This window comes from Anomaloglossus baeobatrachus, chromosome 6 (genome assembly GCF_048569485.1).
Source record: "Anomaloglossus baeobatrachus isolate aAnoBae1 chromosome 6, aAnoBae1.hap1, whole genome shotgun sequence".
Lineage (NCBI taxonomy): Eukaryota > Metazoa > Chordata > Amphibia > Anura > Aromobatidae > Anomaloglossus > Anomaloglossus baeobatrachus.
Genome location: NC_134358.1, coordinates 549,836,581 through 549,863,779, shown reverse-complemented (window position 1 = coordinate 549,863,779; position 27,199 = coordinate 549,836,581). Strand labels below are relative to the sequence as shown.

Genomic DNA, 27,199 nt, shown 5'->3' with positions numbered 1-27,199 from the left:
AGAGCTGCACTCACTATTCTGCTGGTGCAGTCACTGTGTACATACATTACATTACTGATCCTGTACTGATCCTGAGTTACCTCCTGTATTATTATACGCCAGAGCTGCACTCACTATTCTGCTGGTGCAGTCACTGTGTATATACATTACTGATCCTGTACTGATCCTGAGTTACCTCCTGTATTATACTCCAGAGCTGCACTCACTATTCTGCTGGTGCAGTCACTGTGTACATACATTACATTACTGATCCTGTACTGATCCTGAGTTACCTCCTGTATTATACTCCAGAGCTGCACTCACTATTCTGCTGGTGCAGTCACTGTGTACATACATTACATTACTGATCCTGTACTGATCCTGAGTTACCTCCTGTATTATTATACGCCAGAGCTGCACTCACTATTCTGCTGGTGCAGTCACTGTGTATATACATTACTTTTCCTGTACTGATCCTGAGTTACCTCCTGTATTATACTCCAGAGCTGCACTCACTATTCTTCTGGTGCAGTCACTGTGTACATACATTACATTACTGATCCTGTACTGATCCTGAGTTACCTCCTGTATTATACTCCAGAGCTGCACTCACTAGTCTGCTGGTGCAGTCACTGTGTACATACATTACATTACTGATCCTGAGTTACCTCCTGTATTATACTCCAGAGCTGCACTCACTATTCTGCTGGTGCAGTCACTGTGTACATACATTACATTACTGATCCTATACTGATTCTGAGTTACATCCTGATTTATACTCCAGAGCTGCACTCACTATTCTGCTGGTGCAGTCACTGTGTACATACATTACATTACTGATCCTATACTGATTCTGAGTTACATCCTGATTTATACTCCAGAGCTGCACTCACTATTCTGCTGGTGCAGTCACTGTGTACATACATTACATTACTGATCCTATACTGATTCTGAGTTACATCCTGATTTATACTCCAGAGCTGCACTCACTATTCTGCTGGTGCAGTCACTGTGTACATACATTACATTACTGATCCTGTGATACCTCCTGTATTATACTCCAGAGCTGCACTCACTATTCTGCTGGTGCAGTCACTGTGTACATACATTATAGTAAACCTACAACTTCCCTAAAAGGGAGGGTCCCATTAAGAATGCAAAACCTAAAAAGATCCCAGTGATCAATTGTACCAATATAAGAGGTAAAAAGGAAAACCACTGGTATAGAAGAGACCAGAGACAAATATATAGTGAAATACACAATAATTTTAATAATAAAGTGAGTGTGACAAAAGGACAAACGGTACAGGCAAGAGAGTGTTAAAAATGCCAGACACAAAAGATGCACAAACCACACCAGCAGTTGGTAAGCCAGCCACAAAACACGTAAATCAGTGTATGACAGGCAAAATAGCCAGAAAAAACAGGGAGAAGCAAATACATCAGAGGGTGGATTCCCTATATGAAGCTCACCCTTTAGAGTAATATCAGGAGCCCCGCCCACCACCACCACCAGCTTGCCTACCAAACAGCCCTAATATGTCTCAAGGTAAATATATTACCACCTTATGATATGACAGGCTCCTGATATTACTCTAAAGGGTGAGCTTCATATAGGGAATCCACCCTCTGATGTATTTGCTTCTCCCTGTTTTTTCTGGCTATTTTGCCTGTCATACACTGATTTACGTGTTTTGTGGCTGGCTTACCAACTGCTGGTGTGGTTTGTGCATCTTTTGTGTCTGGCATTTTTAACACTCTCTTGCCTGTACCGTTTGTCCTTTTGTCACACTCACTTTATTATTAAAATTATTGTGTATTTCACTATATATTTGTCTCTGGTCTCTTCTATACCAGTGGTTTTCCTTTTTACCTCTTATATTGGTACAATTGATCACTGGGATCTTTTTAGGTTTTACATACATTACATTACTGATCCTGAGATACCTCCTGTATTATACTCCAGAGCTGCATTTAGGAGTGACAAAATATTTTATTGTTTGTATTCTATAAGTATCATATTGCAGGAAGGCAAATAAGTAATATCATCAAGCATTTCGTACGGTGAGGGGTTATTTATTATGTCATATTTGTCCATGTGAAATTGTGCAGATTTTACATGTAAAGTATGATGATAAAATAACAGCGTTTACCTACTGTCGGACCGAGATAAGCAGGTGTCACACTGGCAATAAGACAGAAAAGCATCCAGAAAAATGGAGATGTGTCTCCAAAAAGTAATTATGAATAAACAATAAAAAATGATTCAGGATTGTCTTCAGATGACATATTGGATTTATTTGGTTTATGTGATGCCGAATCTACTGTATATCCATGAAGATCCCACATGCTGAGAAATGGAAATATGTGAAACAGCAGTGAGGCGTTGCAGCAGGGGTGCACAAACGGCAGCCCGGGGACCTCACGTGGTGTTTGATTGGCATTCTATGCAGCCCCTCAACCATCTGGCCACTGTTGAGTTGTGTCTGGTGACTGCTCACACGATTTTTCCATGCTTAGGACAATTGGTAAATACTACTGGACTACTGTGTGGCCATTTGTGAACCCCTTTATCAGCAAGTAATGGGCATCTAAGCTCCTTGAGGCACTCTCAAGTTAATCGTATGGATAAACGGGAGTGTTCTCAAGGGAGCAGGATCCAGAAGTGGTGATGGTGGATCCATTTGGGTTAGGAGGACCTTTGGGAATTCAGGTAGTTGTAAAAAAATAGGTCCAACCCTAAGATGTCACTCTAGAACGTAGGAGACATGGGGGACCACTGTGATTCTGTTGCCCAAAGGTACTGGGAGTTGACCTAGTGGCAGTACCTTGGGCAGTGCCACTGGTTTTCTCACAATGAGATGTTTTCAAGTCATGACCTGTTTGGTATATTTCTGTAACTGGAGATAAAAATCCCCTATTTTGGCAAATATGACACATATCCTTCTGAATGTTGGCATGCTACTCTGCAGGATCTCTTAATATATATTTTTATTTCTAGAATAGTAATGTAGTGCGCCATTAAAACCTTGCTTAGCAAATGTCATGATGTAACTGTGGGATTGCAAGGAATAGAGGGTCCCTATACTGTCCCTCACGCTAGGGGACCCTACACTCTTCCTGTCCTCCGGATTACTCTTAATGGTGGAGATGCCAGAGTCCCATGCCTTACTATACTTTTGAGAAATACTGCTCTATTACCCTCCCCTCAAGTGGGACGGGGCAGGAGTGAGATGGTAAACAGATTAGGACAGACGAGGGAAAATCAAAACTGCACACACAGGAATAGATAAAGAAAGACTAAGGAAAAAAAAGCAAGAGCAGGAGGGTAGCAATAAAAGGCAACAAAGGTTAACTCCACAATTGCACACAGCAACAGCCTTACTATTCTCCTGAGTAAAGCAAATCTGTCCCACCAAGGGAAGGAAGAGGCAGGAGTGTGATGGAAATGCAGCTAAGACAGACAGGGATAACAGAAACTCAGTTACACTGCACAGTCTCAGGAATAAACAGTAAGTAATTAAAGAGAAAAGCAAGTGAAGTAAGGCAGCAACAAAAGGACTACAAGGGATAACACCACAACCGCTTACAACAATAATAAAACAACTACCAGTAAACCTGGATGTGTCCACCTCTCTAGGCCAGTATAGAGAAGCTATAGCTGGCACTACTGCATGTGTCCAGCCAGCATATATAGGAGGGGAGTGAATGTGACTGGCTCTCCTACAGCATGTGATCAAGGAGACTAAAAAGTAGACCAGCAAAGATTATCTCTTGCTAGTCTGCCTAAAAACTACAGGTCTGTGAGTCGACCCCCGAGTCACCCTGCACTGAATATAGCTGAGGTTTCCCCCGATCCTGATGCCGCCATGACAGTCGGCAATGTCTGCAAAAGCCTCCTTTTCACAGGAGACCTCTGATGGAAACTTATCCCCAAAGTGGAGACCTAGTGCAAGAAATATCTCTGATTCTTCATGATACCACACAACCAAGCAGGGCAGGGCTTAGGGGTGGAAAAAGTCCATTCCATGCCATTAGTGAAGGGGGCATCACTGTGCACTTGGTGCTTGCACGCTTAAGGCTAGGTTCACATTTCCGTTAAATTGTATCAGTCACAATCTGCGGCTCTGGTAAACAACGGAATCTGGTTAGCGGATTCCGTTGTGTCCCATAGACTTGTATTAGTGGTGGATTGCGACTGATGACCTTGCGTTGCATCCGCTGCGCCGGGGTCAGTCGTTTTTGGACTGACCGCCAGGCAGAAACAACGCGGAATGTAACATTTTTTTGGCCGTCAAAATTAACGTACCGCGCAGGAATCTGTCGCAATCCGTCATGCTTGTAATGTATGTCTATGGTGCTGAATTCCGTCGTAATCCGTCTCACGACGGCATCCAGTGCTGGATTACGTCGTGCTCTACTGAGCATGCCCAGCATGTTTGGCACACCCACTGGGCTGTCCCAAACACAAACGGATTATGACGGATCCGTCAAAAAACGTACGCACAACGGATGTAACGGACGTGATGGATCAGTTTTTTCACAGGATTCCTGTGAACGGAATCCTGTGAAAAACACATCCGTTGCGTCAGTTGACATCTAAAAAACGACGGGTCCGTTGCTGACGGACCTGATGGATTTAAAACAACGGAAATGTGAACCTAGCCTTATCCATCATTTTTTGCCTTAAGCCTTCAAATATCAAAGCCACCAATTTTGGTAGGACCAGATGTATCTTTTATGTGTATGAGGGGCTCCCAACTCTCTTACAAAAATGATGTTGCAGTTTTGAAGGATCAAGCATGTTGAAGTGATATGTCCAATCTTTTTTTTTTTTCTGCTTGGGCAATCAGAAATAAGAAGTATGTAGAAGACGCACGCCCGGCTGAACTGAGGGTGCGTTTACATGAGGTTGGGCGCAATAGTTTTTGGCTGTATAAGCTTTTGGCCAACATTTATTGAAAGTGTAATGGCTCCTTTACTACTAGTAATTTGGGCACTATATGGTAATACAAGAGGGGGGGTCAGAGAAGACCACTCTAATAAAAATTGCATGATGGAACATTGGCTTCAGTTGACGTCATTTCTCTTCTTGCAAAAAAGCAGAGCTAGGGAGAAACACATTTAATCTATGGCTGCTAAAATAAATTTCCAAGCCACAGACATATTTTCCTCCTATTACTAATTCTACCTTCATGATATTTTTTGTTTCTTATCTATGAAGTTGGGCATTCCAAAGCCCTATGGATTATACAGATATCATCTCCATGGGCGCAGTCACGAGAAGTTGGAAAATTCTGGATATATTTCATTAGGTAAAGAAAATATTTACATTTTTGGCAAATCTCTCGATAAAAGAATTTGCTCGAAATAAATAAAAGAAATAGTTTTTGTTAAAAAAAATTGAGAATTCTAAAGAAATATATAAAATATCTGAACATGGAATCTGCACATCCTCACTTAAAGCACCAGTAATTTGGTTGCCGTTAAATCCCACCAATACAGTGGATATAAAAAGTTTACACACCCCTGTTAAAATGCCAGTTTTTTGTGATGTTAACACAATTACCGTATTTTTCGTTTTATAAGACGCACCGGATTATAAGACGCACCCCAAATATGGAGGTAAAAAAAGGTAAAAAAAAAATGGGGTCCGTTTATAATCTGGTGGTGTCTTACCAGGGAGGGGGGCCTGCAGAGGAGCGGGGGTCACAGGAGGCAGGGGCGGTACTGGAGTACTGCAAGTAGTATAGAGGGGGGCCCAGATACTCACTGCGGGTGCTGCTCTGTGCGGGGCCGGCGCCGCCGCTCTGCTCTGTGTGGGGCCGGTGTCGCTCTGCTCTGTGCGGGGCCGGTGTTGCTCTGCTCTGTGCGGTGACGGTGTCGCTCTGCTCTCTGCGGGGCCAGCGACGCCGCTCTGCTCTGTACGGGGCTGGTGATGGAGCAGCCGAGCAGAACGAAGGAGCCGAGCGCTGAGCAGGACAGAGCAGCCGAGCAGGACGGAGCAGCCGTGCACAGAGCAGAACGGAGCGGCTCCGAACAGAACAGAGTGGCGCGGCTTGATCCAGAACAGCGTCGCACAGACCAGAAGCGCCGGCAGCACAGTGCATTGCTCGGAGGATCTCACACACACACACACCCCCCGGTAAGCTACATTCGGATTTTAAGACGCACCCCTCATTTTCCTCCCAAAGTTTTGGAAGGAAAAGTGCGTCTTATAATCCGAAAAATACGGTATCTCATGAAGAATAATTTCAGAATTTAAAATAATGTGGTTGCATAAGTGTGAACACTCTCTAATAATTCTGGATGTGGTTGATTTTAGATTTGGTCAATCACATTTATGCTCATGTAACAGAGTAGTTATTACACGGCCGTCATCATTTACAACAATTCTGATAAACCCCATACAAAGTTTAGCTGTTCTAATAGAATTACTTGCATTTTACAGAAGAAGCCATGATCTGTAAACAGCTGACAACACACCAAAGGGATATAATTATTATTATTTATTATTATTTATTATTATAGCGCCATTTATTCCATGGCGCTTTACAAGTGAGAGAGGGTATACGTACAACAATCATTAACAGTGCAAAACAGACTGGTATAGGAGGAGAGAGGACCCTGCCCGCGAGGGCTCACAGTCTACAGGGAATGGGTGATGGTACAATAGGTGAGGACAGAGCTGGTTGCGCAGTGGTGTACTGGACTGAGGGCTATTGTAGGCTTGTTGGAAGAGGTGGGTCTTAGGGTTCCTCTTGAAGCTTTCCACGGTAGTGGAGAGTCTGATGTGCTGAGGTAGAGCGTTCCAGAGTATGGGGGAGGCACGGGAGAAATCTTGTACGCGATTGTGGGAAGAGGAGATAAGAGAGGAGCAGAGAAGGAGATCTTGTGAGGATCTGAGGTTGCGTGCAGGTAAGTACCGGGAGACTAGGTCACAGATGTAGGGAGGAGACAGGTTGTGGATGGCTTTGTATGTCATGGTTAATGTTTTGAACTGGAGTTGTTGGGCGATGGGAAGCCAGTGACGGGATTGGCAGAGTGGCGAGGCTGGGGAGTAGCGAGGGGAGAGGTGGATTAAGCGGGCCGCAGAGTTTATAATAGATTGGAGGGGTGCAAGAGTGTTGGAAGGGAGGCCAGAGAGCAGGAGGTTGCAGTAGTCGAGGCGGGAGATGATGAGGGCATGTACTAATGTTTTTGAAAGATATCAGGAAAAGGGAACTGAAAAAGTTCCAAGGGGAATAAAATATAGCAAAGAACAATGAACATGTTCATCAGGTGGTGGCTTAAAATTTGGCACAACGATGACATCACCTAGTGCTATATGTCAATCAAAAAATTCTTCTTGTCCTCCCATAAACAAGTGACACAAAAAGTGTTCAAATACATTACTTTTTTAGCCGATTTTCATGTTGAGTTGTTGTTCTTGTTGAGCTTTTCTCTATCAAACATTCCTTTGCAATTACATTTGTATGATTATTCTTCTCGAAAGGTTCCGTTGATCACCAGGGATCAAATTCTTGCCTAAAAACCCATTATCTAGCGCCAACAGTTTGTGTAATAAGGAAACTCCCTAAAATATTTAATATAAATTTCTATCACCACATTAGTAGAAATTACACCCTAACAACTTTTACTTTTTAATTAGGGTCGGGGAATTTCAATTTCGGCAAATCAAAGTTATTCATTGTTTAATAAAAAGTAATAGAATTTTCACTATACTTTATGTATCCAAATGTCAACTTTTGGTCAAAGGGTAACCAAACTATCAACTATGTTTTCATATTAAGCTCTTGTGAGTGTACATGAGGAATAATACTATTTATGAATGATAAGGGGTTGTAGACTACCTGCTAGGATGTCTCCCTTTTGCAGCACAGCACATAGAGAGGGATTATTCATTCTTTAGATAGCCCACAGAGAGAAGCAGCAGTGGCATGATAGCATACAGCAGTACTGAGCAGAGTAGAGGAGAACCTAGCTCTGGGCTGAGGTAAGAGACTTGTTAGAAAGCTCAGCACAATCTTTCTATGTCTCCCTCTGATTGTTCTCCTGCTCTGCTCCTCATTCCTCCCCACTCCATAGAGTATAACAGAAGGTGCAATTTCACTAAAACATACACTTTTATATATATATATATATATATATATATATATATATATACAGTGAGGAAAATAAGTATTTGATCCTCTGCTGATTTTGCATATTTCCCCACCTACAAAGAATGGAGAGATCTGTAATTTTTAATTTTTTTGTAATCCAGAAAATCCCATTGTGTGATTTTTAAATAATTAATTTGCATTTTATTGCATGAAATAAGTACCGTATTTGATACGATAGAATAACAGAAGTTAATATTTGGTAGAAACCTTTGTTTGCAGTTACAGAGGTTGGACATTTCAGGCAGTTCTTGACCAGGTTTGCTCACAATGCAGCAGGGGTTTTGGCGACTCCTCCATACAGATCTTCTCCAGATCTTTCAGGTCACTTCTCCATTCAGACCTTCTCTAGAACTTTCAGGTTGCAGGGCTTTCACTGGGCAACATTGAGTTTCAGCTCCTCCAAAGTTATTTTATTGGGCTCAGGTCTGAAAACTGTCTACGCCACTCCAGGACCTTGAAATGCTTCTTATGGAGCCACTCCTTAGTTGTCCTGACTGTGGGATTTGGGTCATTGTCATGATGGAAGACCCAACCATGACCCATCTTCAATGCTCTCATTGAAGGAAGGAGGTTGTTGGCCAAAATCTCATGATACATGACCCCATTCATCCTCCCTTTAATACAGTGCAGTCCTCCTGTCCCCTTTGTAGAAAAGCACCCCCAAAGTGTGATGTTTTCACCCCCATGCTTCACGGTTGGGCCAGTAGTCTTGGATTGTGTTCATCCTTTTCCTTCCTCCAAATACGGCGAGTAGAGTTGAAACCAAAAGTTCTATTTTGGTCTCATCTGACCACATGACCTTCTCCCATGCTTCCTTTGGATCAACCAGATGGTCATTGGTGAACTTCAAATGGGTCTGGACATGTGCTGGCGTAAGCAGGGGGACCTTGGGTGTCCTCCAGGATTTTAATCCATGACGGGATAGAGTGCTACTATTGGTAATCTTTGGGACTGTGGTCTCAGCTCTCTTCAGGTCATTGACCAGGTCCTCCTGTGTAGTTCTGGGCTGATTCCTGACCTTTCCCAGAATTGTCCTTACCCCACGAAGCAAGATTCTGCATGGAGCCCCAGACTGAGTAAGATTGACAGTCATCTTGTGTTTCTTCCATTGTCTAATAATTGGGCCAGCAGTTGCTGTCTTCTCACCAAGCTGCTTGCCTATTGTCCTGTAGCCCATCCCAGCTTTGTGCAGGTCTACAATTTTGTCGTTGGTGTCCTTAGACAGTGCTTTGGTCTTGGCCATGGTGGAGAGGTTGGAGTGTGATTGAGTGTGTGGACAGGTGTCTTTTATACAGGTATCGAGTTCAAACAGGCACAATTAATCCAGGTAATGTGTTCAGATTAGGAGGAAAAATAACAGGTCTGTGAGAGCCAGAATTCTTTCTGGTCGGTAGATGATCAAATACCTATTTAATGCAATAAAATGCAAATTAATTGTTTAAAAATCATACCATGTGATTTTTTGGATTTTTTTGGGGGGGAATCCTGTCTGTCACAGGTTTTTTTTTTACACATAGGATCTGAAAATGTTGTTTTTACTCCCAGTGAGAGGCATTCAGAGACGGCAGCTGCTGTCACTGGACTGAACACCGAGCGTACCCAACCTCCCCGATGCTAGATAGAATGGTTAGCATACAAAAGCACCCAAACTCGGGCACCGACTTTTTTTTTTTAAAAGACACTATTTAGGTTCAAGCCTCGGACGCCCAGTGGTCGGTATGAACCCGGAACTTTACAGGTCGGGTTCGCTCTTCTCTAGTTGGGAAGTCACAAATTTGGATAAGTCCTGCTAGCCAAATTTGTGATGTTCCACCTAGTGGACAGTTGCTCAAATGAGCACATTGATTAGGACAGATACCGCAAAGCAGTGAGCCATAACGCAGCAGAGCATGTGTCCTATCTTCTAACACAGTGGTGTTTTACATGTACAATTCTCAAATATTTAGGGTGGTGTCACACATAGTGACGACGACAACGACGTCGCTGCTAAGTCACCATTTTCTGTGACGTAGCAGCGACGTCCCGTCGCTGTCGCTGTGTGTGACATCCAGCAACGAGCTGGCCCCTGCTGTGGGGTCGCCGGTCGTTGCTGAATGTCCTGCTTCATTTTTTGGACGTTGCTCTCCCGCTATGAAGCACACATCACTGTGTGTGACAGCGAGAGAGCGACAAACTGAAGCGAGCAGGGAGCAGGGAGCCAGCGTCTGGCAGCCTGTGGTAAGCTGTAACCACAGTAAACATCGGGTAACCAAGAAGCCCTTTCCTTGGTTACCCGATATTTACCTTAGTCACTAGCGTCCGCCGCTCTCACGCTGCCAGTGCCGGCTCCCTGCACACGTAGCTGGAGTACACATTGGGTAATTAACCCGATGCGTACTCTGGCTAGGGGTGCAGGGAACAGGGAGCTGGCACTGGCAGCGTGAGAGCGGCGGACGCTAGTAACTAAGGTAAATATCGGGTAACCAAGAGAAGTGCTTTCCTTGGTTACCCGATATTTACCTTAGTTACGCTTCCACGTGTCGCTGGGGGCTGGTCACTGGTCGCTGGAGAGATCTGCCTGTTTGACAGCTCACCAACGACCATGTAACGACGCAGCAGCGATCCTGATAAGGTCAGATCGCTGGTCGTGATCGCTGCTGCGTCGCTATCCCAAGGACAAATACTGTGCAATACTGAGTCACTGACACAGCGTACATGGACCCTTGGCCAACAGAGTCACAGTGGCCCTTTACCTTCCCACTTTCTAGAGTTGATAAATGTAGAATGTGTCTTTCTAAATTGATATGGGAAAAATAAAAATGTCACCTTTGGAGTTTTGGGGAAAAATATGACCTTATTAAGTGAGAGAATCCTTAGTGGGTCGTCACCTTTTAAAAAAAAGTCAATCAGAGACCAATGTGATATCAACAATTCAAGGTTACTTTATGGCTACTGTCTCTTTAGGAGGTTACCTACCAAAGGTTTGTCGGTTTCAGAACATCACGTGGCACAATGCCTTAACATTGTAGAATTCACTAAACAAACAAAGCACTGAGAAGTAGGGTAAACTCCTTCTTCAGGTCCCTTTTTTCATCACAGAGGCCCCACCACAGCCAATATTACTCAAACAGAGGTCAACCTGTCTCTTTCACACACTTATTCTCAAGTGATTGTTTCCCTCAACGCCTGTGTGCTATCTTCTCCAGGCATCTTTCATGTTCAGTCCTGTTCCTCTACCACAACCCGTCTTCACAATGACTCTAGTTACCTCTATTTAGTCCATAATCCCAAAGGATTTAGCTCTTGTGTGACACATGGTATGAACCCAGTACGCCGGGCATGGGTCAGATCCTCTGGCATCTGTCCCTGGTGGCCGTGTCCATATCCTGGCGTTCCAGTGACAGTGAAAAGCTTGTGACTGTGGGCGTGCAAGGGTTTACGCCGGCGTAACGGGGGCAGGGGGCGCCTCAGGGGGTGTAGTCGGGTCCCCTCGCCTTGTGGGCCGCAGGCTGAACCCAGGCCCGGCCGTTACTTGCAAAACAGGTGTGTTGTTGGGGCAGAGTGTGGATGCATGGGGCCCATTCATGACAGCGTTCTTTCTGTGCTCTCCAGCTCCTTCTTCACTTTCAGGAAAGAGACAATTGCAGGCAGCAGATAAACCAAACACCGATTTATTAAACAAAGCTTCCATCTTTCTGTTTGCAGCAGGCTTACTTTAGTACGTTACAAGTTACAAGTCCTTTTCTACGAAAACGGTTTCCTTTTTCTCTACGGGCACTTTCCTTTGCCTGCAGGGGCCAATTGTTATCCCCCTAGCAGTGGTACTCCTATCCCGATTTTAGTCCAGCCCTTTCCCAGGGATTTGTATTGAACTAGGGGACGGCTCCAGTACTCACTACCGGCTCCGGATTAGCTCCAACTTCTTCGCTCCACTGCCACAGCACCCACTCCTGCACTCTGCCCCGGCACTTCTCCTCAGCTCTCTCCCATGTTACATCTCACAGCACACTGCCCTGCATTCAGAGCCCAACCCCCCTTCTCTTCCCTCCTATGCTGCCCTGCCCCTTCCTTCCCTGTCACTGTTACCAGGGGAACCACTCACTACACTGACACCTGGGGGGGAAGAACCGTACATAACACATAACATGGTACAATGTGCCACCATACTCCTGTGGCGTCTTCAGGGGGGGATTCTCTTTCCCGGTTCGGGGGTCCGACTACCCCTTACATTCCTCCCCTCTTTAACCTCAGCCTCCTGGCGAGGTTCCGCACCTGCAAGACAACGCATATAGAAAACACACACACGTTTCTTCAGCAGTATTCTTTTTCTTTCTTATCAATAAAAAACATTTTAAACCTAATGTATCAAAGCACACCAGATTGGCACACAAGTCCGGTGCCCGGAGTCCCTCCAGGGGAGCTCCCGGTCTTGGCTGATCTTGTGCCCGGAGGCTCTCCTCAAGCGCTCCCGGTCTTAGATGAGCCGCGACCAACAGAAACAAAAGGGTTCTTTACTTAACAGTCGCGGGAGAAGTCCATGCATAGTCCCTGCATTCTTCTATTCAAGGGTTCAGTTCTTTTAACGTAGCTTTAACCATAAACACTCACCGGTTTCCAACAGTACCGGCTTTCGACAACAAACAGATCTTTTTCTTCTGGATGATTAACCCTCACGCTGGGTGGTATGCACGCAGCCATTCAGCCCGCTGGGCCCTCACAGATTCGGAGAGGGATTGTCCAGGTAAGCAGGGTAGCCTGTGGAACGGCTCGCAACATGGCTGTGGCTCCGGTACTTCTTTCTCCGATTCGGCCCAAACTCCGCCCCCGGCTTCACTCACCGGGTCCATGCTGTGCTGGCGATGCCTTCTGTTTCTTGCAGCGCCGCCCACATCTCCGGACCTCTGCAGCTTCTTGGGGCCGGTACCTTCCCTCTTTGGGCGGTGCACTCCGCTCACTCTGGGCTTCTTCCTCCGCCCAGGCCAGCCCAGCACTTTTCGTTTGGCACCAAATTTTCGCGCCTTAAGTAAACCCATGAAGACGGCCGCCATCTTGCCGCCATTTTGTGGCCCGTACAGCACATCAGGCACCACTTGGTCATCTTCACAGTTTCTGGTCGGGGTCTCTCGCATGCGAGCCCGATCCTGCCGACTACGCCAAAATGAAACGGGGGCAGGGGGCGCCTCAGGGGGTGTAGTCGGGTCCCCTCGCCTTGTGGGCCGCAGGCTGAACCCCGGCCCAGCCGTTACTTGCAAAACAGGTGTGTTGTTGGGGCAGAGTGTGGATGCATGGGGCCCATTCATGACAGCGTTCTTTCTGTGCTCTCCAGCTCCTTCTTCACTTTCAGGAAAGAGACAATTGCAGGCAGCAGATAAACCAAACACCGTTTTATTAAACAAAGCTTCCATCTTTCTGTTTGCAGCAGGCTTACTTTAGTACGTTACAAGTTACAAGTCCTTTTCTACGAAAACGGTTTCCTTTTTCTCTACGGGCATTTTCCTTTGCCTGCAGGGGCCAATTGTTATCCCCCTAGCAGTGGTACTCCTATCCCGATTTTAGTCCAGCCCTTCCCCAGGGATTTGTATTGAACTAGGGGACGGCTCCAGTACTCACTACCGGCTCCGGATTAGCTCCAACTTCTTCGCTCCACTGCCACAGCACCCACTCCTGCACTCTGCCCCGACACTTCTCCTCAGCTCTCTCCCATGTTACATCTCACAGCACACTGCCCTGCATTCAGAGCCCAACCCCCCTTCTCTTCCCTCCTAGGCTGCCCTGCCCCTTCCTTCCCTGTCACTGTTACCAGGGGAACCACTCACTACACTGGCACCTAGGGGGGGGGAAGAACCGTACATAACACATAACATGGTACAATGTGCCACCATACTCCTGTGGCGTCTTCAGGGGGGGATTCTCTTTCCCGGTTCGGGGGTCCGACTACCCCTTACAACACGCCTGTGCCGGGGCCGTGGGGTGACTCGTTACTGGGCCGTGGTTCTGTTGCTGGGACGCTGCAGTGGCGAGGCCCGGTTCTGTGACCCCGGCAGTGTCGTTTAAATATGAAGGGGATGATGATAGTTATTCGTGATGCCACCTGTGGTATGTAGCAAGTTAGGTGCTGTCGCTGCTGGATGGGAACCTCTGGGGCAGATGGCGACACAGCGTAGATGGTGCAGCTCTCCACAGGCAGAGCTGGGCCCCAGGGCAGATGGGATAGTAGTGGGTGATGGAGGGGGCGCAGGTCCGAGGCGCAGGTGAATAGCGGAACGACACAGGGCTGCAGTCTTAAGGTTTATACTCACTGTAGCAGGTTCCAAGGTAACACGATGTCAGTGACCACCTTTGTAGTGCTGGGATTTCACTGTGATGGGCTCCAGCCAATTCCGGATAGTTGGGAGGTCAGTGCCCTGAGCCAGTGTTCGCAGGCCCTGTCGGGGTGGCTTGAACCTCTATCCTTTGGCCCTATGTGGTCACCTTCCAGCGGATTCGTGTGCGGAGTTGGCTTTAGTACTAAATGGTCCTCAGACTCTTGTTTTACTAGAGGAACACGTTGGTGCTTCTCCTCTAGTCTAGGGACCAGTCCCCAATCTGCGGCCAAGTCCTTCCACTCCAAGGTTGTATGTGGAACGAGGCCACGGGAGTATGGCGCACTTCCCGTGGTCTCTAGGACCCCTTCTGTGTTGTGCTCAGGCCGAGCTGCACCAGCTCTTGGCCACAGGTCTTCACTCCTCCACTACTCCTTCTGCCGGACACTACAGTGTTCCCACCTCACTAGACTCCACCTCCAGGCCCTGTCGGATTAGGGGAGGGAGGAACCATCACTAGACATTAATGGAACCAAGCCCTAACCCTGACCCGGTGGAGAGCTGCTAGCTGAGGTGTTGTGTGTTTTATGTGTACACCAGTGGATGACCTCCTCCGTACCCAGGATGGGATACCACACCTCTGGCTGAGGTGCAATACCTCTGTGGTGACTGAGGCCTCAGGGGCGCCACACAGGAAAAACATGAGAGTCAGGAGGCAAGTTCAACAGTAACTCAGATGGACTTTTTACTTATTCAGCATTCAAGAAGATACACAGCCATGACAGTGATAACATACTCAGATCACATGGCTCCAGACAGATAGCAAACAGATGCAAGAATACAGTCACAAATGAGGTGTGATAACCGCAAGTATGAACAGAGCCTATCTTGTCGACCAAGCTGACACAACAGAGGGGGCTTCCTCTATCCCACTGGGGTGTTGTTCCCCAGCAGACCCCATATTCTTGCTCCCTCTGACCGTCATGTAAAGTAAACTCACCTGTGTTCCCATCTTCTTTATGGAGGACCCACCTTTATACTCGTACTCTTCCTAAGTCCACAGATTTAAGTTTCAGGTAGGCTAAGGCACTGTGCAGACCAGGGAATTACATCTGCCTAAAGAGGTGCAAGTTCTAAGAGATCCTCCTTGTAGTTTCGAGTCAGTCCGTTCCCATACAGGCCCTTGGAGTGGAGGTTAGTGTTCCCCTACATATTTCTGGCATGTGCACCCTCTGAGCTTCGACTGGACTCTGACTAAAGCCTGAGGTAACGGCAGTTATGCACTAAGACTCCGCCCACCAGGCTATTCTGCCCAGTAACAAGGCCTCCTGTGGTAACAGCAGTTATGCACTAGGACTCCGCCCACCAGGCTATTCTGCCCAGTAACAAGGCCTCCTGTGGTAACAGCAGTTATGCACTAAGACTCCACCCACCAGGCTATTCTGCCCAGTAACAAGGCCTCCTGTGGTAACAGCAGTTATGCACTAAGACTCCACCCAAAAGGCTATTCTGCCCAGTAACAAGACCTCTTGTGGTAACGGCAGTTATGCACTAGGACTCCGCCCACCAGGCTATTCTGCCCAGTAACAAGGTCTCCTGTGGTAACAGCAGTTATGTACTAAGACTCCGCCCACCAGGCTATTCTGCCCAGTAACAAGGCCTCCTGACGTAACGGCAGTTATGCACTAAGACTCCGCCCACCAGGCTATTCTGCCCAGTAACAAGAGCTCCTGAGGTAACGGCAGTTATGCACTAAGACTCCGCCCACCAGGCTATTCTGCCCAGTAACAAGGCCTCCTGTGGTAACAGCAGTTATGCACTAGGACTCCACCCACCAGGCTATTCTGCCCAGTAACAAGGCCTCTTGTGGTAACAGCAGTTATGCACTACGACTCCATCCACCAGGCTATTCTGCCCAGTAAGGGTGCTTTCACACATCCGGATTTTTGCTCTGCGGCACAATACGGCGTTCTGCAGAAAAACCGCAACCGGCTTTTATAACGCCGGTTGCGGTTTTTTTTGCATAGACTTACATTAGTGCCGTATTGTGCCGCAGGGGCTTGCGTTCGGTCCGGTTTTGGCCGCATGCGGCAGATTTAGCCGATGCGGCGGCCGGATCGAACGTCCCCTGCAACGTTTTTTGCTCCGGCAAAAACCACCGCATTGCGCCGCATCCGGCCGCTGCGGCGCATTTTTCAATGCATACCTATGGAGGCCGGATGCGGCGCGATGCGGAAAAAACCGCATCCGGTCGCCGCATGCGGTTTTTTCCACTGCGCATGCTCAGTAGCGTGCCGCAACCGGAAAAAACCGGACGGGCTGCATGTAAAAACTTATGCAAAGGATGCGGTGTTTTCGCCGCATCCGTTGCATAGTTTTCACAGCCGGATTGAGCCGCAGGGCTCAAACCGGATGTGTGAAAGTAGCCTAATAAGGGCTCTTGTGGTAACGGCAGTTATGCACTAGGACTCCGCCCACCAGGCTATTCTGCCCAGTAACAAGGCCTCCTGTGGTAACGGAAGTTATGCACTAAGACTCCGCCCACCAGGCTATTCTGTCCAGTAACAAGGCCTGCAGGGAGTTTATCTCTTCATTTAAAAGTGTACACCGCATACCTCATGTAAACTACTGTTAATGACTATAGATCACTTTGATAGCATCCAACTCTGGGGTATTACACTTGTATTCCCAGACCCTTCTTCATTGAGCCCTACTCATAGTGATGGGCAGTCCGACTCTTTTTGGTGATCCGGTTCCCATGGCTCCGTTCACCAAAAAGAGCCGGGTCTTTCAGATCGTTCTCGGCTCCTTATTAAATATGTGTTCACCGCAGGTGAACATATATTTAAGATTATAGTAATGCCGAAAAAGCCCCGCCCACCCGCGGCTAAGCCCCACCCACTTACAAGCGACCAATTAGATTGCTGAGTAGGCGGAGTTTAGCCGTGGGTGGGCAGGGTTTTGACGGCGAAAAGAGCCGTTTAGATATTTTAGCGGCTCACACTAGTGATCCGGCTCCTGTCGTTCACAGCAGGGAGCCAGATCTTTGTGTCGGATCGTTCGCGACCGACACATCACTACTACTCCAGTTGTCCCTTAGCTTGAGGGCCTTGTCATTCTCCACTCAAGTGGTGTTTCTTTGAGCTTCCCTCCCTCTTTTCTAGACTCTGTACTTAAAGGGCCTTTTCAGGCAGCAACCCTACATTATACCTTATTTCTAGCCTGACATTATCTCTAGACTCCAGTCCACCACCCCTCCATGCGAGATCAAGCCTCGAGCACAGCGGTTGGCTAGTTCCAGTAGTCCAGTATAGAATGAATGGAAAAGCAGGGCGCATGGTCAACTTGTCACGATGCGGACTAGGGCAGAGTCAACAACAGGGGTAACACCATGACAAAGGGGTACACTGGGGACACTTTAAAAATGCAGGACCCTAGGACTAGAGAGAGAGGAGATGGACACCTCCTTCACTTACCTGCTGCTTTACCCTGCACTCCTAGCCAGTCCCAAGTTCCTCACCTGTCGCTGAGCAGGATCCTGAAGCCCTGAGATGACCCTACAATAGTCCCTGGCTAGGGAGTGGACAGGTGAAGGCTGCTAGCCCCATCGCTGCACTATAAAAACACACCAGGCAAGGAAAACAGACATACAATTGTGTAGAATTGGATTCCTATGATATTATCTGCAGTGTGTGTTATGGAAATTTACAATATGTTGATGCAACATAGGCAGCCAAAATAAATATGGACTATTACTACATAAACTTATGATACTCATTGATTTCCCCATTTGTTCCAATCATCAAGGAAAGGAATCAGTGATAACGGGCAATGTCAGCAGTCCCAAAATATGGGACCTTCCCCTCATAGTGAATTTTATGTGAGGGACACCAAGGTGTGTCTAAAACCTAATTATGATCCTAATAATACAGGGTGTTATCCACCTGTCCTGGCTCCAGTGCTGGGTTTTGCTTACTTCTCCTATGATCGTGCTCCCTTTGTGCTAGTCTATGCTAATCCTGGTTAATGTGATAGCCCAACAACCATCACTGATGTCATCATCCAAGCTCAGGTGGTCACCCACGAACTGAGTATTCACGAAGTGCAGCAACCTGCTGCCATGGTTTTTTCCTGGAGTTAGCCTCATCTTCCTCTTGAATTCCCAGCTGTCTTCAATCCAGAAATTAGCTACTACTTCCAAGCTCAGTGTAGTGTTATTGAGCTGTCAGCTCTGCTGTGTTAGGTTATGTTAAAAAATATGTCTCTGTTCTGCTGATGCTGTCTATATTTGTTACTCTGCTATTTTGTGAGTAACCAAATTTCTGCAAGCAAGTTACCAGTTTGTCTGAACATCTATACTAATCCTGTGTGTAACTGCACCTCTGCAAGCAAGATACATTTGTCTATTTATCTCATTGTTCTAATCATAAGTGTAACTGCATTTCTATAGCAATATGGCATTTGCCTACACATCTCTGCTGTTCTAGTACTCTTTCCACATCTTTCTCAGCTGCATCTAGTTCATCCAACTCTGCTAGGCCATCTTCTATCCCAACTGTCTTCGATCCAGCAATTAGTTACTACTTCCAAGCTCAGTTTAATGCTATTGAACTCTCAGCTCTACTGTGTTAGGTTATGCTAAAAAACTTGTCTCTGCCAGCCTGATTCTGTCTACATTTGTTACTCTGCTATTTTGTGAGTAACCAAATTTCTGCAAGCAAGTTACCAGTTTGTCTGAACATCTATACTATTCCTGTGTGTAACTGGACCTCTGCAAGCAAGATACTTTTGTCTATTTATATTATTATTGTAATCATATATGTAACTGCATTTCTATAGCAATATGCCATTTGCCTACACATCTCTGCTGTTCGAGTATTATTTGCACATCTTTCTCAGCTGCATCTAGTTCATCCAACTCTGCTAGCCCATCATCTATCCTAAGAATTAGCTACTAATTCCAAGCTCAGTTTATTGCTATTGAACGCTCAGCTCTGCTGTGTTAGGTTATGTTGAAAAACTCATCTCTGAGTATCAGATTTGGCATCTAGGGGGGTGAGGGACCACAGGGATCTGCAGTAGGTTTGGTCAGGGGTCACCATCTCTCCCTTTCCTAGACTCAGGGTTCCCCTTCACTTACCTTTCGTTGCTCACTTAGTACTTTCCCTCTACCTAGTGTGACACCAAGAGCTCATAAAAATTCACAATTGCGCCTGTATTGGAGGTAGAAATGAGCCCCATCACCTCTTGGGCCCTTGTGTGTCCTCACAGGTTGCACCAATGATATGTCTGCCTCTGACTGCTGCCCTCCACAGAGACCCAGCAGAGCGGCAGGAAGGAGATGAAGGGTGGAACAATGGGGAAATGGGCAAAATAAAAAGACATGGGAAACTAGGCCCACCATAAATGCAAAAAAACATAATAAAATAATGCAAATATATATACATATATATATATATATATATATATATATATATATATATATACACAGTACAGACCAAAAGTTTGGATACACCTTTTCATTCAAAGAGTTTTCTTTATTTTCATGACTCTGAAAATTTTAGATTCACATTCAAGGCATCAAAACTATGAATTAAAACATGTGGAATGAAATACTTAAAGTGTGAAACAACTGAAAGTATGTCTTATATTCTAGGTTCTTCAAAGTAGCCACCTTTTGCTGTGATTACTACTTTGCACACTCTTGGCATTCTCTTGATGAGCGTCAAGAGGTAGTCACCGGTAATGGTTTTCCAACAGTCTTGAAGGAGTTCCCAGAGATGCTTAGCACTTGTTGGCCCTTTTGCCTTCGCTCTGCGGTCCAGCTCACCCCAAACCATCTCGATTGGGTTCAGGTCTGGTGACTGTGGAGACCAGGTGATCTGGTGTAGCATCCCATCACTCTCCTTCTTAGTCAAATAGCCCTAACACAGCCTGGAGGTGTGTTTGGGGTCATTGTCCTGTTGAAAAAGAAATGATGGTCCAACTAAACGCAAACCGGATGGAATAGCACGCCGCTGCAAGATGCTGTGGTAGCCATGCTGGTTCAATTTCGAATAAATCCCCAACAGTGTCACCAGCAAAGCACCCCCCCCCCCCACACCATCACACCTCCTCCTCCATGCTTCACGGTGGGAACCAGCCATGTAGAGTCCATCTGTTCACCTTTTCTACAAAGACACGGTGGTTGGATCCAAAGATCTCAAATTTGGACTCATCAGACCAAAGCACAGATTTCCACTGGTCTAATGTCCATTCCTTGTGTTCTTTAGCCCAAACAAGTCTCTTCTGCTTGTTGCCTGTCCTTAGCAGTGGTTTCCTAGCGGCTATTTTACCATGAAGGCTGCTGCACAAAGTCTCCTCTTAACAGTTGTTCTAGAGATGAGAAGGTGTGTCCAAACGTTTGGTCTGTACTGTATATATATATATATATATATATATATATATATATATATATATATATATATATATGTATATATATATATATATATATATATATATCAGAATAATAAAATCAAGTAAAAATATATAATAACAAATAAAAAAAGAAAAACTGAGTATTTCCAGCTTCCTGCTGCCATTGCCGACACTGAGAACAGCCGATCAGCGGGGAGTGCGGGGTGTCGGATCCCGGCTGATCACACATTGATGACCTGTCCTGTGGGTTGGCCATCAATGTAAAGGTAGTGGACAACCCCTTTAAAGGTGCTACTTTATCTTCCTAAATATATAATATCAAATAGTAATAATTCTATTACAAAGTTGAAAAATATTAATCTCTTAAAATGTAACAAATGGTAATAAATAATTCTAAAATCTTAATATGAGTGTTCTCTAATGAACCTATAACCCCACAGTCCATGTCACGGTTCTATATCCTCGGACGCCTCACTCCCTCGGTTTCGTAACTTTTCTTCCACATTCTTACATCTTGGACCTGTGAAGTAAAAATAATATTACACACTGCTTAAAAAGAAAAAAGTATTGCAATGACTTTAGCTTTTGAGAGATCCCTACTGTGTTTCTTAAGGGAGGGTTTTTCTGTAAAATTACTTTTTCGACTGAATTTCAAAGTTGCAAAACTCCTCTCCCTTTTGGATGACGTGAGGTTTTCTTTTTGCATAATAAGAGCTGAGCTATACTGGGATAATGATGATTTCTGCTCCAGAAGGGGTGAGTCACTGTGACCACTCCTTCTGCTTCAGGCTTCTCCTTTCTTTGTGTATAAAAGTTCCTTAGGAAGTTGAGGTCTGTCTATTACTCTGTATCCAGCTCCGCCTCGTTACAAGCCTTTGTGAGCCTGAAGAAGATACAACTCCAAGAACCATGCAAGTCTATGCTGCCCAGGTCCTGGCCGCTGCCACCCTCTTGGTCCAAGTCATCGCCTTTCCCCAGAATGGAACATCTGCAGCAAAAAGTAAGTGGGATGGGTGGTCTTCATCCTTGGAGCACTGGGCAGCCATACTTGCAAAAATAGGAAGTTCTGGGTTATTTGACTCTTTCAATTACTTTCCATTTTGTGCTGCTAGATACATCATGTTGTGCATGTGCAGAAGCAGAACATAGTTGCGGAATGAATTGTTTACAAATAATTCTTGATACAATTGTAGCAAAGTGTTTAGTAATTAGTGCATCTTTTTCACTCTTCCTCTGTGTAGATACTTCATGTTGTGCATGTGTAGAAGGAGCAGAACATTTTTGTGGAATGCATTTATTTACGAAAAATGATTGATACATTTGTAGAAAAATTATTTAGTAATTTGTGCAGCGCTTCTATGGTAGATAAACCATGTTCCTACAAGTCATAAGTGCAGGAGTAAAACACAGTTGCGGAATGCATTCATTTACAATAATTCTTGATACATTTGTTGCAAAGTATTTAACAATTAGTGATTCTTTTCCGCTCTTCCTCTCTGTAGATACTGTACTTCATGTCCATGTGCAGAAGGAGCAGAACATAGTTGCGAAATGCATTTGTTTACAAATTCTTGATACATTTGTAGCAAAGTATTTAGAAATTGGTGCATTTTTTTTCTGATCTTCCTCTGTGTAGAGACATCATGTTGTGCATGTGCAGAAGGAGCAGAACACAGTTGCGGAATGCATTTATTTACAAATAATTATTGATACATTTGTAGCAAAGTATTTAGTAATTTGTGCAAAGCTTCTATGGTAGATAAACCATACTCTTACAAATAAGTGCAGATGGAGTAGAACATAGTTGCGGAATGCATTTTTCAAATAATTCTTGATACATTTGTTGCAAAGTATTTAGCTATTAGTGCATCTTTTCCACTCTTCCTCTCTGTAAATACATCATGTGCATGTGCAGAAGGAGCAGCACATAGTTGCGGAATGCATTTGTTTACTAATAAGTCTTGATACATTTGTAGCAAAATATTTAGTTATTTGTGCAGAGCTTCTTCAGTAGATACATGTTCCTACAAGTCGTAAGTGCAGAAGGAGTAGAAAGTGTTGCGGAATGCATTCATCCATCATTTACAGATAATTCTTGATACATTTGTAGCAAAGTGTTTAGTAATTTGTGCATCTTTTCAGCTCTTCCTCTGTGTAAATATGAGAACCCGGCACATTCCTATGTTGGAATGCTTCACAATACTCCAGGGATAGGGGGGAAGGGATAATCGTTTCAAGCCATGGGAAATTAAAAAGTTTACTGCTTTCTGTTAGATTATTTTTTTTAGCAAGTTTTGGAATTTCAAAGTGTCGTAGTGATGGATTTACTGTGCAGAAAAACTGGGATGGGAACCAGAAAGAAAAAAAAAAAAAGATGGGAGCGCAAAGTTTCTTTTTCTGGTTTTCTTTTTATGATTCGCTCCAAGTATCTGCTGCTTCATACTTTTGGTGATATTATGTATAGACATGAAATATGTCACTTATAGCTTCCTGTTTGCCTAAAATTTGATATTGAATTCATGTGAAATCCATGGGAAATTTAAATTGTTTAAAGCTGATGTTTCATCTTGTAGAGACTTATAGGGTAGGCAATCCTTCCTGGAAAAAAGTAGTAATAATAATAATATTTATTCACTTATATAGTGCTATTAATTCCACAGCACTTTACATACATTGGCAACACTGTCCCCATTGGGGCTCACAATCTAAATTCCCTATCAGTATGTTTTTTTTGGAGTGTGGGAGGAAACCGGAGAACCCGGAGGAAACCCACGCAAACACAGGGAAAACATACAAACTCCTTGCAGATGTTGTCCTTAGTGGGACTAGAACCCAGGACCCCAGCGCTGCAAGACTGCAGTGCTAACCACTGAGCCACCACAAGACTGCAGTACTAAACACTGCGCCACCCTGCCGCCCTATGCAAATGGACTTAGAACGCCTGGCTCTCTAGCGTCCCCTACTGGAGATATTTGGACATTGGCTAATTTGTAAAAGGATGCAAATGTCTGTCATGTAGGTTATCATCACCTAGTAGCATTACTATAGGGGGAGAATATGGCACCATGTAGTAGCACAGGATCAATTTTCATCCTTTGTGTACAAAAAGAATATGCACCCATAGGAAAGTCAGTGAGATCCTTACAAAACAGAAGTGATGAGTTTGTAATGTGGTTTTACACAAGCGATGCAGACTGAAAAACGACAAACTCGGCTCTGCTGCATCGCTATCCAGGAGTGTAAAGGTCTTTCTGGTGCAGGATCTTGCTGGTCCTTCGAGAGGTTGCACCATGCACCCTTATTTGCTTTCTGTCTGGGAATGTTTTTGGACTTTGACCCACATCCGCAATATAACGTGATGATTTTCTTCCAGATATGAGCGCGTGCCTCCTTCCCATGGATGACGGTCCCTGTAAAGCCATGCTGCCCCACTACTATTATGACCGCTACACCCAGACGTGTCAGGTGTTCCTCTACGGAGGCTGCGGGGGAAATGATAACAATTTTGAGACCTTGGAAGACTGTGAAAAAACTTGCTGGAAAATTAAAAGTGAGTTCGTCAGCAATCCCTGATGTGACCATCGCCCTATTGTGTATTAACGCTGCGTGGTATCATGGGCATTGATCAGTTCTGTGCAGGACCCTCTACAAACCTGGAAGGCTCCACATGGAATTACGCTGTGTTTATATCTGCTGAACTTACCCCACAATTAATGACCTACCACTGAAATTTGGACCATTGGTGCCACAAGTGTTCCCCTAATTTTATAAGTGATCCTCCATGTTTTTGGGTTTTTTTTTTTTTTTTTGCATTGTTAATTTTTGAGCTTTAATGTTCTATCGTATGGGGTTGAGACGGCCGTCTGATGTAACAATGAGATCCAACCAAAGCTAAGACAAGATCAGGTCACTTGCTTTCAAGGCTGGTCACTTCGAAAATGACCTGAAAAGATCCCTTGTTTCATAAGACTGGATCCAATGCAAGAGGGAGATCCTTTTGGTTTCCTGAGATGACAATGTTGTCTTACTTTCCTGCTAAGGCAACTTTCACACTTGTGTTGGACGGCTTCCGTTGCTATCCACCACCTTGAGGAATTACGGTAACCGTTGCAGGAAACCGTTTTATTCCTCATAGACTTCTATTAGCTACAGATAGCAATGGATGGCCTTGCGTTGCATCCGTCAGGCAACGCTGCGTTGCATCCTTCAGGTGGATGGAACGCTGCATGTAGTGTTTATCTGCACTTGGCGGAGTGTCAAAAAACCGCAACCTGCAGGAATCCATTGGCGTTCGTTGTTTTTATAATGGACGCCTATGGTGGCGGATCCCGTTAGAATCTGTCATTTGACGGATTCCGTTAGCGCATCCGTCTTTACTTAACTGTGCATGCTCAGATGTGTAAAGTCAAGGAAAAAACCTATAACGGATTGCGTTATTTTGTACAATCTGTAGCATCGATTGTGCCAGTATATGCAACGCATCCGTTGCATCCGTCACACAACGCAATGCTATGGATGCCGTTCAACACACGTGTGAAAGTAGCCTTAAGAAGGCAATGTGCGGGGAAGGAGTGTATTAGCCAAAATGTTGACCGTCAAGTCCACCAAGGTTGACAACTTGCCGCCTTTGGATGAGGTCTTTAGTTTGCTATGCGCAAAAGTCTGAAATTCTTTTCATTTGTTAGGGTGGCCACACACAATAGATATATGTTGGTCGTACCCACTGAAAAACCATATAATATGTATGGGGATGTCCCAACTTGCCGCCTTTAGATGAGGTCTTTAGTTGATTGATGGTGGGTGGGACACTACCGCAAAAGCTTGAAATGCTTTTCATTTGTTAGGGTGACCACACACAAAAGATATATGTTGGTCAAACCCATTGAAAAACCATCTAGTGTACATGGGAAGGTCCCAACTTGCCGTCTACAGCAAGGGTCGGGCATGTTGTTCTCTTCAGAGACCACTCAACTTGCTCTTCTGAGACTACATTATGGTTGATGAGTGTGTATGGTATCGGAGAACTGTCAGCACAACAAATGTTTAGCTAACAACTATGTAAATTTTTTGGCCAACTTTCGTCAGTTCTTTCAACTTCTGACAATTCTTTTTGCCCTATTTCAATACTGATCCACACAGTTGCCAACCATCCATGACAGACAGTCCATGACAGACAGAAAAGAGGACTTTGGGCTAAAAAATTGAATTCAAAATATATATGTATAAGTCTGTGATTTGGGGCTGCTTGTGAAGAACCTATTTAGAGTTCTTTTTGCTTTTTATCATTATAAAGAATTTATTTAGTTTGGAAAGTTCTGTTTCAGATTGCAGGCTATCCTACCATAAGCTACATATGAACTGAAGGGATTGTGTAGGACCCCATTATTGTCCCTTCCTCCATTCAAAATTAGTTAATATAACTTGTTCCCATTATTAAAAGTGTTTTTGGTCTCCACTTCAAAAACCCACTTCTACTGTCTATGGACCTTAGGGACATCCAGTCAGACCAGTCAGCAGCTTTCAAGTCTCTATGTCTATCGGGATGGAGTAGACAGGTCCTGCCGAATGTGAATCGGGTAATATTGATTGGTTGTGTTGGGTTTCTTTCAGATGATTCGGGCATTCATGTTAATGAAAATATCTTACATTCGACAGCCAAGAACTTAGAAAGAGTGGACCAGTTGGGTAAGGTCTAGAGCGCTGTATGTGAGCTGGAGCACAAAATAAAGCGCTAATGATTAGGGAGCAGAAAACTAACATGGAAGGGTTGGCCGGTAGCTCACACCCTCAGGGTGGAGCGGCCACCATATGTCATATTCCTGCCGTATGATGGTCCTACTAAAAAGTCCTACTAAAAATCACAAATGTCAAGTGACCTCCGAACAACATTCACGCTTCTACTTCTCTGCGTCTGACTGATATTATGAATGTTTTTGTTTTTATATGATTCATCATATATTGGATATATCCATTGTATTAACCTATAACCTGCTTATTTTTGCAATTCTAGAAGTCCCCAAAATTTGCAGGATGGAGCAAAAAGCGGGCCCTTGCCGTGCCTATCTGAAGCGTTTTGCCTTCAACTTGATCACCATGAAGTGTGAAAAGTTTATTTTTAGTGGCTGCTATGGAAATGATAATAATTTCAGCGACGAAGCGTCTTGTCTTGAGACCTGCGCTCCGAAAAGAAGTAAGTGATGGCATTCAGCGGCGTCCGGCTGCATCATGACTCACTCATGATTATACAACTCCATACAAAGTAACATGTAGAAACGCATAAAAATATCACAATCTGCGGAATGGAGGAAGTGATATAAAATCAGTCACAATTCTGGAAGCAAAACTGTTTATTCTAGA

General features: G+C 44.9%; 2 protein-coding genes across 4 annotated transcripts in view; one reads left to right on the top strand and one right to left on the bottom strand.

Moving 5' to 3' along the window:
• GNGT1 (G protein subunit gamma transducin 1) overlaps nt 1-15,649 on the bottom strand; it is a 99,668-nt gene extending 84,019 nt beyond the window's left edge. Inside the window, exon 1 of one of the 2 annotated variants that reach the window (XM_075316852.1) lies at nt 15,426-15,649. In XM_075316852.1, the coding sequence (XP_075172967.1) occupies nt 15,426-15,437 (12 nt within the window). In that variant the 5' untranslated portion in view covers nt 15,438-15,649. The remainder of the gene's footprint in view (nt 1-15,425) is intronic. The other variant, XM_075316853.1, reaches the window with a different exon arrangement.
• Nucleotides 15,650-21,615: 5,966 nt separating this feature from the next.
• The window catches only part of TFPI2 (tissue factor pathway inhibitor 2), a 39,977-nt gene continuing 34,393 nt past the window's right edge, over nt 21,616-27,199 (top strand). The window contains exons 1-4 of one of the 2 annotated variants that reach the window (XM_075315662.1): nt 21,616-21,842; nt 24,216-24,392; nt 26,453-26,527; nt 26,853-27,032. In XM_075315662.1, the coding sequence (XP_075171777.1) occupies nt 21,752-21,842; nt 24,216-24,392; nt 26,453-26,527; nt 26,853-27,032 (523 nt within the window). In that variant the 5' untranslated portion in view covers nt 21,616-21,751. The remainder of the gene's footprint in view (nt 21,843-24,215; nt 24,393-26,452; nt 26,528-26,852; nt 27,033-27,199) is intronic. The other variant, XM_075315663.1, reaches the window with a different exon arrangement.